Genomic DNA, 20,682 nt, shown 5'->3' on the forward strand with positions numbered 1-20,682 from the left:
GTGGGAGTGTAACTGTTTCAAAACAAACCACTTGATCACCAAACATAATGTGTGCGCATGCGCATGCGCACGCACACACACACACACACACACACACACACACACACACACACACACACACACACACACACACACACACACACACACACACACTGAAGAGAAAAAGGCCTAGGGCAAATAGTGCTCATGATGCAGTATTTTATTGCCTTACATGCCATGAATTCTCACACAGCCACAAACTCACACTGTTAGACCACAGAGCATTAATTCTGTGACAGCGTTGATTTTGGAAGTGTAAAACAGTATGATTTTTTCCTCTCTTCACACCTTTAATGCAAACTAATGCAAATTACGGGCAGCGTCCACCCCTGTACTTTGATTGACCATAATGCTAAATGTAATGTCTGTCTGAGGATCTGCAGCTCTACTTAAACAATAATCAATATATTTGTTCCTTTGTTTGATCTTTGCTCCTTGCAGGCAGCTTCGACAAAGAAAACACAGCGCATCACTTGAGCAAACATTTGAGCAGTTTGATATCTTCTGGATGTTGACACAGGTTTACTGTAGGTGCATCATGTCCTTCTACAAACTGATCACCACCTTTCAGCTCCGCTTCTTCATTTGCAAGATTGCTGCATATTGATGAGCGCTATCTTTCCAAACACCCCGGAGAGATACTTAGGCCACACCTGGTTCTTGACATGTCAAACAGGTTCATGTGTGGCATGAATTTCTTTAAAAAACTGCTGTGATGTTTGCAGCACATCACAGTCTTTTACTTTCTGTTGTGGCAATTCTTCGAAGTAATGAGCGTAAAAAAATCTCATCATGTCTTTGCAGGCAGGTTGATTCATATGAACATATGAAGACACAGACACAGATGCACTCAAATGTACAAGTCAGCGTTTTTCAAGTCTTTCCTGTTGTAAACAATAAACCACATTAAGAAAAATCTATTAAAAGTCAATCAGGCTGGAGTTTCAAGGCTGGAATCCAATGGATTAATCAATGGAGTTTGTGCCACAAAAACCTGATATCTGCTCTCTACTGAATATGGGACTTTAATGCATGAGTCCAGATCATCAACTGCTGAAGTTACAGCTGGCCTTATAGATGCTTTAGAGAGTAATAGAAGCTATTTCTAAATGTGCAGCCAGTAGGAGAGGATAATTGCAATGGTCTCCTCACTATTTATCAGATAAGACCATTAGATAGCTATGACTTATTCAGATGCTGCTGCTCAGGTTCTTACTAAAAATAAGAAAAGAGAGCATATTACTCCAGTTCTCAGGTCTTTGCTCTGGCTTCCAGTCAGATACAGAGTTCAATTCAAAGTTTTACTTATTGTGTTTTCATCACTAGATGGACTGGGCCCTGAATATATTTCAGAAATGTTTGATGTATATGAGCCCGATATAGGTCTCTAAGATCTGCAGGAGCTGGTCAGTTTGTGGAGCCTGGAGTTAAAACTAAACAGGGTGAAGTGAGTTTCAGCAATTATGCTGCCCACTGCTGGAACCAGCTCCCACTGAAGATCAAATATGCTCGAACTGTAACTGGGTTTAATAAGCTTGAAAACTGATCTATTCTCTGCCGTCTTCATTTAATCTTTTAACCTTGCACTTAATAAGTTATTATCTATTTTAAAATCTGTGTTTTATACTGTTTTTTATTATACTTTATACTTCCATTTTTAAGCTTCTTTTATTTCTCTTAAGCACATTGAATGACCTCTGTGTACGATAATGTGCAATACAAATAACCTGAAGACAAATTTTAAAAAGAAAACTCACCAGTGAAAAAGAATATTATAGTAACAGCCTTAAATTTAATGGTTTACTCTGTATAGCCTAAATATATATATATATATTCATAACATTGTTTTGCATGTCTTCACTTCACTTGTCTCTAATATAAATGTACTCATTATGATTCATGAATTTCCTTGGGGTCATTTCATTAGCTAGGCTATATATTTATTTAGTTTAATTAAACCACTTTCGTCTGTAGCAAATTCCTGAAAGTGAACATTATATCAGCTTTGATGAAATATATTCAGTTTGTCTTAGGCTATATTTTCAGAAAAGAAAAAAAAGTGGAACTTTTGAAGCCATGATAGTTTATTGAGACTCTGTTAAACTTAGTGCTGAATGTCACTGTATGTCGGCAGCTGCTCACCTGTGGAGAAACAAACAAAAAACGGTCAAACTGAAGAGGTGGGACCATCCTTGCTGTATTTTTTTTTCTGGGCGGATCTTCGCTGCTCCTCTCCACTCCCCTGCTCAGAGTTCACTACTTCAGCAGCCACTATTTCTCCGGCTGTGCACGTGGAGAGAGTACTAAGCTGCAGTAGCACGCGCGCTCAGCTCGCGCTTTATGACTTAACTTTTCGTGCTGTTATGTCTCGAGCCCGATGCCATCAGCAACGGCACGTTTCTGTCATTTCTCTGAGCCCATCGTGCGGAAGAAGAAACATTTTTGTTTAAGCCAAAAGACCTGCTGAGAATGAGTCCCGCATAACTTCGGGTATTGTTATCTACCCCCTCCTTCTCTCATTCTCCCCCTATCCCGCGCTCTCTCCAAGTTGAGTCATTGTACATAAGTATGGTAGATAAAGGCCCCTTGTTGACTTCTGCCATTATTTTTTACCTGTCCATTGGGGCAGCAATTTTTCAAGTCCTGGAGGAGCCCAATTGGAAGCTGGCTGCAAAGCAGTATAGTGCCAAGAAGGATAAAATACTTGAGGACCATCCCTGTCTGACGCAAGATGATTTGGACAGAATATTAGAGGTATGGACATGTTCTTAAATTTAACATTTTTCCTTTTTGAATTTCTGAAACAAGCTACTCTAAACCACGTCGAGTGCAGCAGGCATATTTGAGTCCACATGAAGATGATTTCAAAGTGAATCACCTCCTCCGTGTTGAATACTGGCTGTAGCTTTCTCTAACTTGAAAGGGGTGACACATGAGGGCTTAATGAGCCTCAGCTGGTGTGTTAGCTTTCACCAAACACTAACAAAACTCCTGAGGAATGACAAGTTGTCAGTCCATGGTTCAGCCTTCTGGCTCAACACACCCACACTTGAAGGCCTGAACTTTAATTTTCCATAATGGCACCAAACGTCATGAATTGTCATTAAATTCGCTGACTTATCACAATTTTTTTTAAGTATCTATCACAGATATTATCGTTATATTATCATTATCTTTGGTGGGTGCATTGTATCCATATTTAATGAGGATAATTATTTTATTACCCTGTGCATATATGTTTCTCCTGTAAACTGGGCAGGCTATCAGTCTGGGACAATGATAATGGTAATAGATGTGGAGGGCCAATCTATAAGCTCAGCTGCAGTACATAGTGTTCTATTGCCGGCTTCTTGCCAGAATTGCAGTTTTTTAACCAGTAGTAAAGCTGGTGCCATTGACCCCTGTGCTTTTACTGTGAGCACTGACTGAGCACAGTAAGTCAACACTCGTGATTTCACAGGTGTTTGTCCACAAGTGTGGAGCCTTTATGACCTTGGATTTTTTTTTTTTTTTTTTTTATATTTGTCTGAGTGTGACAAGAAGATGTGAGTATAGGTCTAATGTGTAAGACTTGATTTGCAGTGGTAAATGCAACATACCAGTAAGGTAAATTTATGAAAAGACACAGATACAAATATGTTTTTCTGCTTGGTTAGTTGGTTGTTTTTTGCACTTGCAAGTGTTACCAGAAACATGTCTCAACCTGTTTCCCTTTTTGGGCCCACATTAGTATTGGGGGAGATTTACTACTCCCCCCTTGTTCCCCCCTTCTGCTTCCCTCTGCGTCTCCTTTTTGTGTTGAGAGGGCTGAAAGGGATATGCCCCTGAACCTCCCCCCACTCATGGCACCTCCTTAACAGCCAAAATCCCTGCAATGGCCAACTCTGCTTCAGGAATATTATGGTTGAGAGATTTTGGAACAACAGCTGAAAGACTTCAGCTTTCAAGACTTTGCTTGAAATCTTAGAGGCCACTGAACTGAAACTGAAAGACAACTTAATACCACGTGTGGGATTTTAAGGCATGGTCGAAATATAATATTAAATCATGTTTGACGTCTTAACCCCAACCCCACTTACAGTTCATTTCTAGACACGCAGTCTACCAGTATCTTTCCTCTGTTGGTGTTTGCCAAGACACCTGCTGCAGCAGCTCTGGAGTCAGTAAATTAAACAGAGAAACGTGCAGTGTGTCACCTCAGCCTCATTTGTTTCAGAAGCCGAGATTCTATTAGGTTTCCATTGTGGAAACTATGCTCAGCTTGTTAACAATTAAAATATATTAGCAGGCTTAACGTGAGACGGCGACACTCCTGTAAAAGTTAGTCTCCTCTGTTTTTATTAACAAGGAGTTTACTATTAACTTTAGGTCTCTTGAAGTGGTCACAGTTTATAGATTGGATTTTATGGCCCATCAATGTTGGCTCTTGAGAAGCGGTAAAAGCGGTGATAAAAGCTTGCAGGGGAGGAGGGGAGGGTGGGTGTGTGTAGATTTGGGGGGGGGGGCATCAGTTCTTGTTGCAACTGTGTTAGATGTGTTGACTCAGCTGGATGATCATTTTGGAGGCTGCAGTGCGTCTGTTATTCAGCCTATCCTCATTGATTTGAATGGGGTGGGCAAAATAATAGGAACACCTGTTGATATAACACAGTTTCTGTTCAACAGCACCACAACTGATCATAACTATGAGAGGATGTAGAGGATTTATTGCAGGATTGTTGGACACTATTAGTGTATAAGCAAAAGTAATTTAATACTAACATTGAAGGTGAGCAATTTCCTTTATCAGTGTTATAATGTATTATAGAACCTTGAACTTTTACTGAAGGCATTAGTTGTACACACCTTACACCTTGAGTAGATATTCAGGTCAAATTCTGTAAAGAACACAACGGCCATGTGTCCTAGTTTTCTGCTGAAGGAGTAGCCCAGAATATTGGTGTAAAAAGTTACGTGTAAAGAGTTGAACTGTAACCAGTGATGTAACATTTGAGTTTCCTTAGTGCAGCTTCTCTTTGCACTTGTTGGCTTGTGGCTTTTCTGAGGAGTGTTATTTTGATTTCACTTGCGTGACTGCAAAAAAGTTTCTCCTGTTAGTCCCGCTGCATATGACCTAAAGATCACGTTTGTGTGGTCAAATAAGACGTTTGCAAACATGTATCAACACCCTGCTGTCACATGCTTAAAGTGAAACAAGGCCTCTGGTTAGAATGAAAGCACAAATGAATGAAGCAGCACACTGTTTGGGGATAGCTAACTTTGTCATGTGCTTATATTTCTGTGTAGAGGCTTTTACTCTGACATAGCTGGGTCTGTCTTCCTCTTTCAGAAAGTGTTAAAAAAAAAAACAATGAAATAATTGAAGGTAGCAGTTAAATTTAATGTCATGAGTTTAGGTTTAGGCAATTACCTGGCAAGACAGCAATGCCTTTATTACCTTGTGTGCCTAATGTGACTTTACTGCAGACCCTGATTGACTGTACAATGTTAGTACAGTTTTAGAATGTCAGCATCCCAATAGCAACCACTGTACACTGTTCACCAATCAATCAATGAACAACAATAATCCCAAAGAAGTTTTAAATTGGATTAAATGTTAATCAACTTGGCAAAGAAATTTGAGAATTAAGAGAAAAAAAACATGGGTGATATTAATGAAGCAAGTTTCACAATTTCATGCAATATCATCAGCAAACATGAAAGCAGCACACAAATCAGTTAATGGTATAATATGCTCTGTTAACCAGATGTAAGATAACAATTCTTTTGCTGTCTAGGGACTTCACAGCTTGGCCCCTTATGTCTTTACCAAATTCCAGAAAAAGCTGCAGCTTTGGAATAAGTCACGCGAACAGTATCCCACACCTTTCCAGATTTTCCATCTCTTGCGAAGTTCCTTTCCCCCCACGCTCTGTGTTGGATTTTTGACTTGGTGCACACAGTGAAATCTCAGCATTGTTTCCTGGAGGCATTGTTTGCAAGTCATCCACCTCTGTATCAGAAATCAATACATAATGACATGGAAGAAAGAGCTTGAGTGACTTCATTGTTTGTGTGTCGGTCAATCCTGCCCACCAGCAGCTGTTGCTTGTATGCTGGAAGTGGAAAACTACCTAGGAGCTTGAGCGGTAAGCTGGATCGCCAGCTGTCCTGATAACAGTTGGAGTTTGTCATTGTGGTTTTTACTGTTGTTCGGTTATCAGAGTGTGGCAGTGGCAAAGTGCTAAGCCTGCAGTTTGGAAATAGTTTCAGTTCTATAAAAGTAAAGGAATCCTTTACTTGACTGTGGCACAGACTATGTTTTGGTCATGGGCTTAGTTTCGGTTTGGCATCTTTTTTTTTTTTCTTGTTGTTGTTGTTGTTGTTGTTGTTGTTTTCAGCCTGAATGGAAGTCAATATAATGGATTTCATATCATGCCTTTTCACATCTTTGTGCGATCCTTTTTATTATAGATGTCTAGCTTAAAACTGTTCAGTTGATTTCTGTTTCAACAAAACCATATCCCAGAATATGTATATCCAGTCAGTTAATTATTATTGTTGTAATTATCTGTTTCAGAAAATATTGCAAACATCCAATTGAAAAATTCCAAATGTCTTTAGAGGTCTTACAGAAATTCAACAGTTTTTGTTTCCATCTTGTTGTGTCTCTGCGAAGTCTTCCTCCGTTCACAGCAACTTGCAACTCACATTATCAAATGTTTAGCATAAAATGTGTTTTTAAAGCACTGGTAGCATTCTGTTGTGCCTTAACTGATACTTTTGGACATGTTTTGTGTCAATTTTTGTCAACTTATTTTTATAGTTTGCTCTAGTGGTGAACGTCTGGAGACTATGATTTGTAGGTCGGGGGATCTCTGTAGCACCACAATGCTTCATTTATGTTGGTTTGTTGTGACATATTTTACCTTTTTATCAAATAAATTGCAGCCCCTGTAACTCGTAATGTACAGTGTAATAATCCTGACACAAAATGAGTCATATTTGAGGCTGCAGCTGTAAGACAGAGACAGTTTTTATGCACGAAAGCATTGCTAAGCATAGCTAAAACACCTTAACCTTAACCATTTGTGTGACATTTTCCCTAAAAGGCAGCAGGCCTTCTACAAAATTATTTCATTATCAATTAATGTGCAGACTTTTGTTTTTTGATTAATGAATAATAGTGAAAAAATGTCCATTGGAACTCCTAAACTCTTAAGTGACGTCTTCAGATGTAGAATGAGTCAACCACAAATGGCTGCTGTTGTTTAATACTAATAAGAGGTTAACTTTTGTAAAAGCAAGGATATCTTGTTACCATTACTGTTCTACTACTTCAGTAATGAGTCTCAGTATGAGGTTCATCATAAATAAAGCTTTCTTTTTTCATGTCTGTGGTTTCCTCTTATTTAGCACACTTTCAGATATTTTGCCTCTTTGTTCCATTTGTCAGACACTGGTTACGCCATTTTGCACAATTCAGTTTTATAACTGCAAAATTTATTTACCAAGACTGCTCTTTATTTTATGTTTTTCCTTTTTATTTATATTCTGTAACTAACTTGGACGTTAACAGAAGAAAAACGCGTCTGATGAAAATGTTTTTTTTTCCTAAGGTCATGTTAGTTTTTTCCAGTGCTGTGTTTGAGGCTAGTGGCTCTTCTTTAACACTTTACTTCATCTAGCCTTTCTAATGAATTGTCAGCAGAAGTATGTCTGTGTTGGCAGCTGTGGTTTGACATCCAGTTGTCCAGAGGTCAGACTTGTGAAGAAGCCAGTGTAACAACTTCCTCCTAAGCTGCTTCGGGCTCACTCTGACACAAAAGTGTCTTATCTTCCTCCCCCAGTGCTTGTGCTTTTTGCCTTGTTCTCAGGATCATTTGTGCCCTGAGGCGACCATTAGTTGACCAGTCAGTGACCCTTTTATATTTAAAGACCTTGTGCATTGCCAAGCCTGTTAGGTCAGTTACTGCTTTGTGGCTGGTTAATACCTCTTCTTCCTGGTAGGTGAAAGTCAAGATAGTTCAACTGTAGCAACACAGGATATTTAAAGATTTGCATTAACACGTGAACATGTGAACCTCTATCGTCAGCCTTCGTTTTAAAGGTCATATTCCTTTGTCCTCCACTGACATACATTGAGGGGATGGTGTTCGCTCCCATGATTTTAGCTTGCACTCTGCTCTTATTCCTGTGAATCAGCAGTTTGCATGTCTCAGACTTCAGCACTTTTTATCAGGCAGACAGACTGAACATGTGCAAATCACCCTCATTAGGCGGGGGTAAGGTGCAGAGCTGAACACACACACACACAAACACACACACACCGCAGACATGACACACATAGCACTGTCACTTTTTCTGTTTCACACATAGCAAACAAACCTCAAACACCTTTTTAAATTGTGTGTGGGTTAGAATTTTCAAATATGTGGTTTCATTTCATAAAACTGGTGCAGCTGTGTCATTGTAAATGCCTTCATGCTTAACCACACCTAATTCTACAGGGCAAAAGAAAAAATGTACCATTTTGGTGGCTAGATGTAAGAGGTGAACACATGTTCTGTTCTTTAGAAGTGTCTCGCTTTTGATTTGATACAGTCTGCTGTGGTGTATCTCTGTGTTTCCACTATTTGTGCATCAAAGGAACATTTTTATGCCAAAAAATACATTGCACAGTTTACTCGGCACAGAGATGTATTTCCTGTGTATATGAGATGTAGTGAACTCTACACAGTTGGAGGGTAAATGGAGGCTGTTTATATCTTTGTGACTGCAGTGTTAATTGGCTCATCAGGTCAGCAAGTGATATGCAGCTGCTGCGTACAAAGGTTCCTGTAATCAGTTTAAGCCAAACAAGATTTTATCCTGAGCATGGCCAATAACTAGTTTACCCCATGCATATAAATGTATGCAGTCATTACAGATGCTGTGAGCTGTCAGGAGGACTCACTCCAGTGAGGTTTTTCCTCTTTAATTTCTAGTCATAGATTGAACACAAACTCGGTGGTTACTGCTGTCATCCTAAAGCCCAACGGAAGAGCTGTGTTGTTTCAGCAGACAAAAGAACGGCCTCCACTTGTGCCGGTAATTACACTGCAGAGCTGTCACAGACCTGTTATTATTAAACAACGAAGCATCTTCTAGTACTTTAGGGCTTATGCGAATTTTGCCAACCCCTGCACATTTCCCCTCCTGCCAGCACATTTGGAGAAAGAAGAACTTTAGTGTGTGTGTGTGTGTGTGTGTGTGTGTGTGTGTGTGTGTGTGTGTGTGTGTGTGTGTGTGTGTGTGTGTGTGTGTGTGTGTGTGTGTGTGTGTGTGTGGGCAGTGGGAATGCATTGTCCCGGCACACATGGCCGAGTGTTTGTGGATACCCAAGAGGGGCAGTTCAAGTTACTGTTGTGGCTGTTGGAGCACACATTTGGTTGGGAATGATTTTCTGTCTCCTTTTTGGATTTCAACACTAAAACCTCCTCACAAGAGTGAGCTGACGTATGCCATGCTAAAAGTAGTTAGACCTTTTTCTTTGTATTGTACATATTCAGTACAACTGTGTATCTTGGAAAAAGAAAAACAAACATAAGAGAGCAGCCACTGAATAAGCACCTGGTGCATTTTAATCCACATATCATGTGATTACGAAATGACTGTTTAGGGATGTAGCACTTGCCTTCCTGTTTCCTTACCAAAGTAAGCAGTGGTTGGAACTACTGAGCCCTCGGGTTAGAGGCGACTCTCCTGGGTGCCTGAGTGTCGTTTCAGCTCATCAGTACTACTCAAGATACCATCAACGTATCGCAGGAAGGATGTGGTGGAAGAAATGGAGCTTGCACACAACAAACTTCCTTCAGCTTAGCCAGGCTGGACTCTTCTATAACAGCCAATTGATAAAAGTCAAAAGTTCTTTATTAATTCCTCTTTTAAATTGAATTCCCTCTTTGTCTCAGTTGTGGTCTTTTTATTTTTTGGTGGTTTCAGGTGGTGTCTGATGCTGCAGGCCAAGGGGTCACCATAACTGGCAGTAAGACCTTCAACAACTGGAACTGGCCAAATGCTGTTATCTTTGCAGCCACGGTTATCACTACTATCGGTAAGTGCTTTTGGAGTTCTGTTGGGAAAAGAAACTTTTTTTTCCACTTGTTTTTGTCAAACTTTTTTCCAAAATGTTCAAGGGAAAATGAGATTTAGTAATGCTGCTGTAGTCAGCAAAAACATGCTCTGGGCTGACACGCAGCCTTAACACTGTCTTACAGTGACAGTCAAATGTTTTGCTTTTTACTTTGTGTAAATCAAATGTACAGGACATTACAGATGATTTGGATTAAGAAAATCCATATTACTGGCGTGGTTTTGTAATTTCCTGCCATTTTGTTTGCATGAAAGTGTTGTTTCATCTGTACATAGATGCAACAAAATAACCTTAACCATTTTTTTTTTTTTTTTTTTTTTTAAGGATATGGTAACATTGCCCCCAAAACATCAGCAGGCCGTGTATTTTGCATCTTCTATGGGCTGTTTGGTGTGCCGTTGTGTCTCACCTGGATCAGTGAGCTTGGAAAGTTCTTCGGTGGCAGAGCCAAGCACCTGGGCCAGTATCTAACCAAGAAAGGCTTTTCACTGGTAATCTGATATGGGCTTTTTTTTTCCCATCCATTTTTGGCAAACATTCATTTTCATCTCTCTGTGGTATTGCAAATTCTTCACCTGAACTAATAGTTCCTTTTTTCTCTTTTTTCTTTTCCAGAGAAAGGCTCAGTTCACCTGCACAGCTATTTTTCTCCTCTGGGGTGTGCTGATCCATTTAGTACTCCCACCTTTTGTGTTTATGTCCCAGGAGGGTTGGACATACATCGAAGGCTTGTACTTCTCATTTGTCACCTTGACCACAATTGGCTTTGGGGACTTGGTAGCAGGTGAGATGAGACTGGCAATTCTTGAATCATTGAAGCTGTACACAGATAACCATTCTTTTGATTGAGCAAATGAGATGACACCATGCCCTTTCTTTGCCCTGCAGGTGTTGAACCAAACAAAGAATACCCGACTCTGTACCGTTACTTTGTGGAGGTGTGGATTTATCTGGGGTTGGCCTGGCTTTCTTTGTTCTTCAACTGGAAAGTGCGGATGGTGATAGAAGCTCACAAGGCCTTGAAGAAACGCCGTAAGCTGCGCAAGCTATCTCTGGATGAGCTCCGGCACTACAAAGAGTCTCACAAGGCTGCCCTCCGTCTGCCACCCACTCCCAATGATGTCAACATCTTCAGCTTCCTGTCCAAGAAGCAGGAAGGCTACAATGACTTGATAAAGCAGATTGGCACCAAAAAAGATGACAGGACCAGTGGAAGCGCTGGCGGCAACATCAATAAATCCAAAGACATTGGTCGTTCAAAGAGCTGCAATGATGCTCCCATGTTTAATGCGCACACAATCCTCAGTCTGGACCGCTCGCCACGCCAGAAGAGACGCTACAGTTTCAGTGACCGCGTCACTGTTGCTTTTTCAAAGTCCAAGAACTACCTCCTGGGCTCAGACAATGGTTTGCTGCTGACAGAAGATCACATAGAGGGCGACCTAGACCTAAACCAGGACCAAATGTATGAGAACCAACTTGACAAGGACGTGGACCTCGAGAGCCGAGGAGTGGGAGACTGTGGACCAGGTGGTCGCAGGACATGGGACTCTAAAGAGTACCATCCCCTAACCTTCCAAAATGCAAACATTACTTTTATTGACGAGGAAAACTTTCTCAGCAACAACTTGGAGGAAGATGACGATGATGACGATGATGATGATTCTAAAGCAAAAATATCTATTACCACATGTGATGAAAACATTGAAACAAACTCCAAGGAGGAGCCGAGCTCTGAATCTGAAGGCTCCGTGTTCACGAGTGACGGTTCAGAACACAGCCACTCGTATGAGAAACTGGTAGAGGAATATGCAAAGGAAGAAAACACCGAATCTTGAGATACTAGAGTCTGTAACTGTGTTAAGTCAATACATCTTCCTGGTCACCTGTTGTTGACTTGGTTGGCATTGAAGTATATGTATTCTAATGTGAACCATTTGAAAGGATATCAGATGTCCCGCTGCACATTCGGAGTCTGATAATGAGACTGCAAAGATCAAATGTAAAATCGGCGTCTTCTTGATAATACACATCATGTTGACTGATTTCAAAAGTTCTTGAACGCTGTCCAGAATCTTAATGACTATGGACCACAGAGCATAACTTGTAACCCCATGAGTATCAAACATCTGCTCTACTTCTGTCTTTTACACGGTTTCAGAAACTATTGTAATGTCCAAACCAAGAACTATTTTCCATGGTTGCATGGAAATGTAATTGATTTTTCCCATAGTTTCTTCTATGCATATTCACCATATTGGTGTTTTATTAGTATTTATTAAAATGAAGGACGTAGTAGCTTTTTATTTAAAAAAAACAAAAACTACATGGGTTTATATGTCTCTCATTGCACAATTCCACCAAATGAGGACAGATCAAAGTCCACTCCATTGCAGATTGTCTTTTTAAAACCTGAGCCAAACATTTGTCCTTGAAGAAAAATGTTGTTAAAGAAAGGGTTACGGGCCAATTCTAACTCTTTCTTTCTTTTTTTTTCTTTGATATTTCATTTCTTTGTTTTGTGAAGTCGTTGATAACTTGTGTCTGAGATTGCTGTTTATTATGACTGTATGTGACAGAGTTGTGACTGCACAACAAGGTCATCAGTGATGCATAGGCAACATCTGAGTCCTGGAACCAACTGAGAGTGAACTTACAAAGGAAAATCTTTTTTTTTTTTTTTTTTTTTTTAAAAAAAAAAATTTTTTTTTTTTTTTTTTTTTTTTTTTTTTTATAAACAGAGAAACATTTATGACAAAATCTGAAAATCCAGCCAGAAACAGTTTAAACAGATTTTTTTTTTTTGGCAGCTGTAAAAAGTCAGCTTTGCCAATGATCTTCCCACTGTGACACAGCAGACGCCTCTCAGAGTGCACTGAAACTGGTTTTGTCAACACATACTTTTGCAGTTGTGTTTTGCTGATGACAGCATGACAAATGTCAAATCTGTGGCTTCTGGGCCCTCTACCATGGCAGCGCATAATGGGACTGAAACCTTCACAGCAGCAATATTCTCACTCTGTGTTTCTTTAGCACCCTTTCATTTCATTGTATTTGCCATGTAAATGTTGGCTGAAGGCCCATCAGTAGCCACAAACACAGCTCTGCTCAGGACACGGCCTTGCTACTTGTGTTTGCCTATTGGTGGGGGGGGGGGGCTTACGCTGGAATGAATGACTGAAGTGCCGCTTATGACAGGCAACCGAGGTTAATCTGTAACAGATCAATAATCTCTTGATGTGAGTTTTCGTCATGAGACAAAGTCAGCAGTATTGGTGCGCTCCATTATTGTACAGTATTTCCATTTCATTTCATGTGAATCCAACTGGACTCGAGGGACCAAAATATAATGTCCATTGTTTTGCAGTCTTTTGTAATAACCATTAGCTATCCTGCTAACCCACTGCCTTTTGCACATGTTAACTTGCACACAAAAACTTTAACCAGTGTTACTTTGAATGGTAAAATGGCAGCGATGCAGAGTCACACAGGGATACCTTGTATTTCAAACCAGTCATTCATGCCAGATTCAGTTAAACTGAACAAAGTACTTGTAGTTTTTTGTGAATAAGTGGGCCTGACCATCCTAACTCTGCCTTACTGCTTGAATGCCGTTAAGTGAAAGTGTCTTAAATCCACTGTTGTACAATGTGACATCTATTGAATGTACTTTTCAGTGACTCAAAAGGTGTACTCTTACACACTGGGTGTTTCCTCCTTTGTATTTCCCGACAGGGCCGTACTTTTGCGTATTCTGTTCCTCTTTCTCTCACTTTTCACTGGTTGTCCTGGACTGTCTCAGTGCAGCATTGTTATGCAGCCATGGTACTTGTCAGGACTGAATTTCAAGCATGTCTCTAGATCATTAACTAAAAACACGTTAGGCTGGTTTAACCCATTGTCCTTAGTTTTCTTCTTTTTGTTGCTCCACTGTGTAAAAACTCCAGTATAGTTGTGTTGTGTTGTGCAGTTGTCTGTTTTTTTTTATCATTAAATTATTCATGTTTGTATATAAATTCCAAACAAAACTGTATATTTCATGTAAAATAAACATTTATTAAAACCAGATTTTTTTTTTTTTTTGTGATCATTTACTGGTATTCCATACTAGCAGTAATATCAGCTGGTCGGTCCACCACAATAATCCCGTTACAAACATCTCAAATTGAAGGATTCTCTGACATTTCCTCTTGTGTCATCATGTCAGAAATTCAATTTGTCTAAATCTATTCCATGAACAAATGCTTGTGACATTACCATCAGCCTCAGCCATTTTCCAAGGTTTGTCTCAGGGGAGGCCCACAGTCTGAGACTTTGAAAACCCCTGAATTAACGTGATCATGGTGAAGAATCAAACCAGCTAACATCTGCATCTTAGCATTGTCTGTCATTGTCTGCATAGGGATGTTAGCATTTAGCTCAAAACACCAATGGGTCTGTGTCTGAGGTCATCAATTAGATTTTTCGAATGCTTTCATATGCGTTGTCCCACTGCGTCCTACAGCTGATGAAATTCTACAACAACGGCTACCGGATCATATTCTGTGGTAATTACTTGCTTTCCTTTGTCAGATGCAGTTCTCCTGTGTCCTATCATGTCCACAAAGTGAATGTTTCATAGGCTGAGATACCAGAATAACCATTTACCTGGGGGAAAAAAAGACAGTTCAGTCCTTTTAAATAAGTGTTTTTTTTCCCCAAATACTCTAATTAGATGAGTTTTTTTGTTGTTGTTGTAAAATTTGGGTTTATTGTTTAGTATTAAATATGTATTCTTGGATATTGTTGCACACTCAGTCAAGCTCTTCTGTGTTGAATTAAACTTAATGAATAGAATAACATCTAAACTCTAAATTTAACTGAGATTGCAAATGTACCATAATAAATACACCTGCTGTTTTCCTGTAGATAAACTGTAGTCCTCTTTCAATGTCAACAAGTTCATGTGTAAAATTTGCACGGTGTATTAACTTGTTATCATAGTGACACCTGGCATTGCTCATTATGCGCACACACTTCAAGGTCATGCCGTCAGCCGAGTGAACCGACACTGCAAAAGGAGCAGAAAGCCGACATGCAAGCGGAGCCATAATAACAACACTGAAGACTGAACCAGGAGAAGTGTCCTGTACATGCACAGGGTGAATTCCTGCACATTATCTGAGCTTGAAATTTCGCTCAGCAGTTTACGTAAGATTGTCAGTTGACTGGAATGTGGGTGAATTTTAATAAGCATGGAGCCAATAGAGCCAGGCTGTTGACATTTCCTGATCTGCCAAAAAAGACATGAGATTAGCATGTGCACAACAGTCAGTTGTTGTTGGCACAGGCTGGTTCAGCAGAAGCATTCCCTCCGGAGACCTGTGCATGTGAAGATTTAACATGCGTTTGGGGGGAAAAGGGCAACACATTGATATCTTTATTACTTTCTGTAATACCTATATGGTGTTATTGCGTCTCAAGTCTGATGGCGTGTGATTCACAGTTTATCTGTCACAGAGACATTTTACGTAGCATTTCTACCATCTATGCTTCACTGGGATGGGTGGCATTATAGAACTTTGCCCTTATAAATGTTCAACGCTGACATCTTAACTGATGATGGTTACTGAACCAAACCAAAGACAGGGCTCACTTCGAAAATCTGCTGAGCCTGGTGGAAACCACACTGTGTCCTGTTTCTGTGGGATTCCAGGCGCAACATAAATCCATCCTCTTTATGTCTCCAAGTTCCTCATTCTGAACTTTGAGATGGTTTACTATTGACGCTGAAGCCACTGTTGTTTAATTCTATCATTCTTGTATGGATATTATGAATCGTGGTGGGCTTCTTAACCCCTGCGCTACAGGGGCACCTCCCAAAATAAACATCCAAACTGGAAATTTCAGTTTAACTGTATCAGGAGGGGACTTAAACTTTTATTGTCATGAGCAAAACAAAAGAAGAAAAGTGAGATGTGGCGATTAGACCCCATTGTGATGTCATCACATGTGAAAAGGGGGTGAGGCTGTGCAAAGTATAGGAAACCCCGGTGATTAGATCAGGGCAAATTCAAGTCCACACTTAAAGCTCCTGAAAACTTGATTTCACGTTTCTTAATAAAATTTGAAATCCACAACAACATAAAAAGCAGAAATCAAAGTTAAAGTAAAAAAAAAAAAAAACATAGTGTTAAACAAAGTAAGTGTGGTTCGATCAGACTTCATTGACAAGAGACTACAGAAGCAAATTACCTACCAACTGTTATCAGCTCTGATTGGTCCTTGGGAATACATGACATCACCTTTTCCAAGAGAAGCCCACCCTCTTCAAACCAGTGAGAAGGGCACAGACAAAAACACATAATTCTTTCAGTTGAACCAATCATGACCACTTGAACTCTGGCAGATAATTTTGTGTTCATGTACGAGCCCATAACTCATAATAAGAATCTGATTGAGAAAATTGCTTTTCATGACCATTGAATTATGAGGACAGTAAAATATTCTGCTCCTTTTTGGACTGTTACTGTAGCTTTACTTACACAGCGAGTTTGATTTGAAACATATTATGATATTCCTTTGAAAGTTTTAATTAACCGTAAAATGTGTCTGAAATAACAGCTTCACTGAGAGCTGGTCAAAAAAATAAGAAATCAGAGTACAACTCAACTGCACTGTGAACTTTGAAGCGATCATAAAGTGGCATCTATGTAAGGAACAGTTTATATCCTGCTTGTCCTGTAAGTCTCATCATCAAAGACAAATTACTATATGAATGTCTCTTTTTATCATCAAAATAATTGCAATTTGAGAGACGCCTCAGGACAGTGAATTTGGCGTTTGGTCTTTGACTAGTCTCCCTCTGTGATGAGCATCAAAGGGATGATTCAGAGTGTTGTCTGGTGGTCAGCTCAAACAGGGAGCTACAGTATATATAATGTTACATGGTCCTGAATGCCCTCATACACATTTTGTGATAACTGTAGGTAAAAGAGGATCAGAGAGTCTCATGTGTTTAGTGGTGATGATTTTGTGTGGTCGGGTGATTTTAAGAGCAAGATTAGATGAGGATAGGGGATCAGGAGATGTTTGCCCTACTGAGATAACATGCCTCCTCTGAGTTTGTTGACATCTACCCTACTGATAAGATCCGGTAACTTGCACCAAAACTGCACTAAATGCTGGAAACTATAGAGCTGAATTTAATGGTTACGTCTTATTGTTGACCCAGAAACTTGTTTTGCAGAGTTCAGAGAACAGATTTTATTTGTCATAAAAGAGTTAAGACTGTTTGACCTTTGGAGCTGTTTTAAAGCTATTTATAAAGTTTATAGAAGTTCAAAAATGCACTTATGCAGGTTGCAAAAGATAAAAAATAGAGAAGAAAACTAACTTCATGTTTATACATGTTCATGCAAGCCTTTCACGTTCAAAGAATCACAACATGAATTCCAGGGAAGTTCTCTTCAGAACTTGATTCTATTTTATGGTATGCAACAATGAACAGCAGAACTGATGATTACCTAACCCCATTTATAGAGAATTTCAGAATAAATTAACAATGTAAAAATGCAGTAGGTCAATGATTTCCACTACATCTAAAAGGCAGATTGGAAAATGAACCCTTGGTGTGATGAGCTGCTGAAATTTTTACACAGATATGTTGAATGACATAACACAACAAGCCATCATGGGCTTCCATCTTGCCTTTTGAAGTGAGAAAAGTCAAAAACATCTTTTTTGTCCATATGAAATATAATTTCTCACACTTGAGCATCTAATCTCCTCCTTCCTTCCTCTAATCTTTACATAAGTTTAAGACAAGAATCTTAATATGTACTCCAGGTGACCTGCAGGGTTTTCAGTCTGCGTGGGCGTGTGTCTGAACACTTTTCATCTGGAGATTATGCAAGGAGTCCTGAAAGCAACCTACCTACCTCTTTCACACTGCACTACTTCCTTCAAAGTTTGTGTTTCCCAGACGTAGAGTGTACTTGTGAAGAGATTACAGCAGGGCAGTGTTTGAGACTGGTTGGCAAATACACTTAAACTCAAAACAAAGAGCAACCGAATCACTTAAATATTGGTCTTCACTGTGCCTTACATGCCAATAAAAAATATTTTAAAGGTCCCATCTAGTATAAAGGTAGATGGCTCAGAGCCTCCTCTCTTCTGATTGGCTCACCGACCTGTTGTTACTAGAGCTCCAGAGGGAAGCCTGAGAGAGGAGAGGTAAAACTACATTGAGATGGTTTTTGGTTCTAATAACCACAAATATATCTTCTCATGGATCAACACTTCAAATAAAACACAGGAGAAGAGGAAAATATGGAACCTTTAAAAATTCTCTTCTTGATGTAATTTATTCTAGTTCTACCACATGTATCCCAGTGGTATCCTGTGGCACCACACATCACTGAATTGTTTTCTTGAATGGCTATCAAGATGAACATCTTTGTCCAAAAACCTGCAACACAAAACAATCCTCAAAATGCCCAAGGTCTTAAAACGGTGACTAACACTCGGTGTGTATGAATAAATCACTGCCATCTCCCTTTGTGTATCAACAACACTTCTATCCTGGGACAGAATGATGCCAGTTCACTTCCTTGTCAACAAAGGAAGAGGGGGAACCAGATGGAGAGTTGTTTCTGTGGCCTGTAAAACAGCCGACGCAACAACAGCTCAATAAGCAATGGCCCAGGATGGGGAAATGTGACTGAGACTGGCCCAAGGACCTCTCTGACACCCAATTGTTTCCTGAGTTTCTGTGTCCGGCCTTCCGGACCGGAAACTTTTGGGCACCCCCTAAAGGTGAATTTGTATTTGTGTGTCTATGTGTGCACGCACTGTACTGTAAGTCTCAGTGTGTGTGTGTGTTTTGGATGTGAGAGCGAGGTGGGATTGTTAGTGAAGACGCAGGAAGTACACTGGCAGAATGCCCATTGCTTTTTAAAGAGCATGTAGGAAGGGATGGGAACGAAAGACACTGAGCTCTGCTGAACAATGCTGCTAACAGCTGGTCAAGTTTGTTCACAGAGGAAAGAAAGTGGTAACCCTGACCTTTGACCTCACAAGACTCCACCCATACGATACTTTCTTTGGGGTCGAGAGAGTTGAGGAATCACTAAATACTTAGAAAGAGCTGTTATTTTGGCCCTGGGAACATTCAGACTGAAGTTTCTATTTATTATTTGTTTAATGTAGCCAGTTATCCAGAGGGTAAGATCACATCATTTAAAGGAAAAATCACCCTAAATACCTTCTGTTGGTAATATAGCTGTGGTTTTACTATATAATGGCATATGTTTTGTTTTTGATGTGGATAACTGACCAAACATGACAATACATTCAGATAGGTCTGACACTAACAATATCATTCATGCACCCATTTACTTGAATATGAAAGTGGTCTCAGGCCCTTTGGACCCCACTGAAGTATCATAGTATCAGTGTCATATATCAACGTTAATCCTTAGAAAACAGAAGGTGAAAATGCAAAAAAAGCCACAAGACTCAAAACACAACAAGGACCAAACTCCAGGGCAAATACCACAAACTAGTTTACAGTAAACTGTTGAACTTCCACGAAAGGAAGATATGTAGGGTCATTATGTAACCCTCTTTTAGTTTACATGTGTGAGAAGTGCTGGCATATGTAGTGTATTTGTGTAATGAGTACATGAAATCAGCTGTTAAAAAATAATCCCAACCTACATCAACATACCCAACATGCCCAGTTGTCTTATAGCAATACATAAAGAAACAACAACAAACATGCCATAATGTTCTGGTATGAGTACATTATACATGAACTGAAGGTGAGCAGTTTTGTAAAAATAAAACATATATGTTAGAGCTGGGAGGAACAACAGTTCACCTGAAAAATGTTCCTCTACCCCCCTCTGGTGGAAAATCACTCAAATACACTTTTGCAAATACCTCTTCTAGGGCCAAACGACAAGTCAGTATAAAGTATTAAATTGTATAAAGTCATAGGACTCAACCGAAGTAATATGTCTGATTTTTTTTTTTTTACACCAAGATCCATACATTATTTAGTGTCGAAGATGCCCTATCTCGTAATGTTAAGGAAAGTGATAAAACAAAATTCATGGATCCGGCCCTTTAACCGTATCAGCGCCAAAACTTAAAGCGATAAACAAACAAACAAACAGGTGAAAACATAAACTCTTTGAAGAAGTTAGTTAAAAAATGCACGTTTCACATTTGGAATTTATATAATGATTACATGTCTACTATATTTTTCTGTATTATATATTATCGTGTCATAGAATTATTATTTGTAAAATAGCATAGAGCGCAAACCTCTGCCTTGGTCAAACAATAATCTAATGTTACAGTACAGTAACATTACAGTTACAGTAATGTTAAAAAACTTTTTTTTTTTTTGCGTAATCCTGCTCACAAACAAACAAACAAACAATCAAACAGTGTACTTAGCGGATGTAACAAATGCATCTCACGCTTTTATTTTGAAAATGTATAAGTCAGCTTTAACCCGGAAGCAGACAAGTGTTATTATG

At 39.5% G+C, this 20,682-nt stretch overlaps 1 protein-coding gene across 1 annotated transcript; it reads left to right on the forward strand.

The window, feature by feature from the left end:
- Positions 1 to 2,330: 2,330 nt before the first annotated feature.
- On the forward strand, positions 2,331 to 12,828 carry kcnk5 (potassium two pore domain channel subfamily K member 5). Its single transcript, XM_022751332.1, has 5 exons — positions 2,331 to 2,793; positions 10,003 to 10,114; positions 10,478 to 10,644; positions 10,769 to 10,937; positions 11,042 to 12,828. Exons 1-5 carry the CDS (start codon positions 2,608 to 2,610, stop codon positions 11,989 to 11,991), a joined length of 1,584 nt encoding a protein of 527 aa, XP_022607053.1. The 5' UTR covers positions 2,331 to 2,607; the 3' UTR covers positions 11,992 to 12,828.
- Positions 12,829 to 20,682: the final 7,854 nt, after the last annotated feature.

This window comes from Seriola dumerili, unplaced genomic scaffold (assembly GCF_002260705.1).
Source record: "Seriola dumerili isolate Sdu_G_001 unplaced genomic scaffold, Sdu_1.0 BDQW01000149.1, whole genome shotgun sequence".
NCBI lineage: Eukaryota > Metazoa > Chordata > Actinopteri > Carangiformes > Carangidae > Seriola > Seriola dumerili.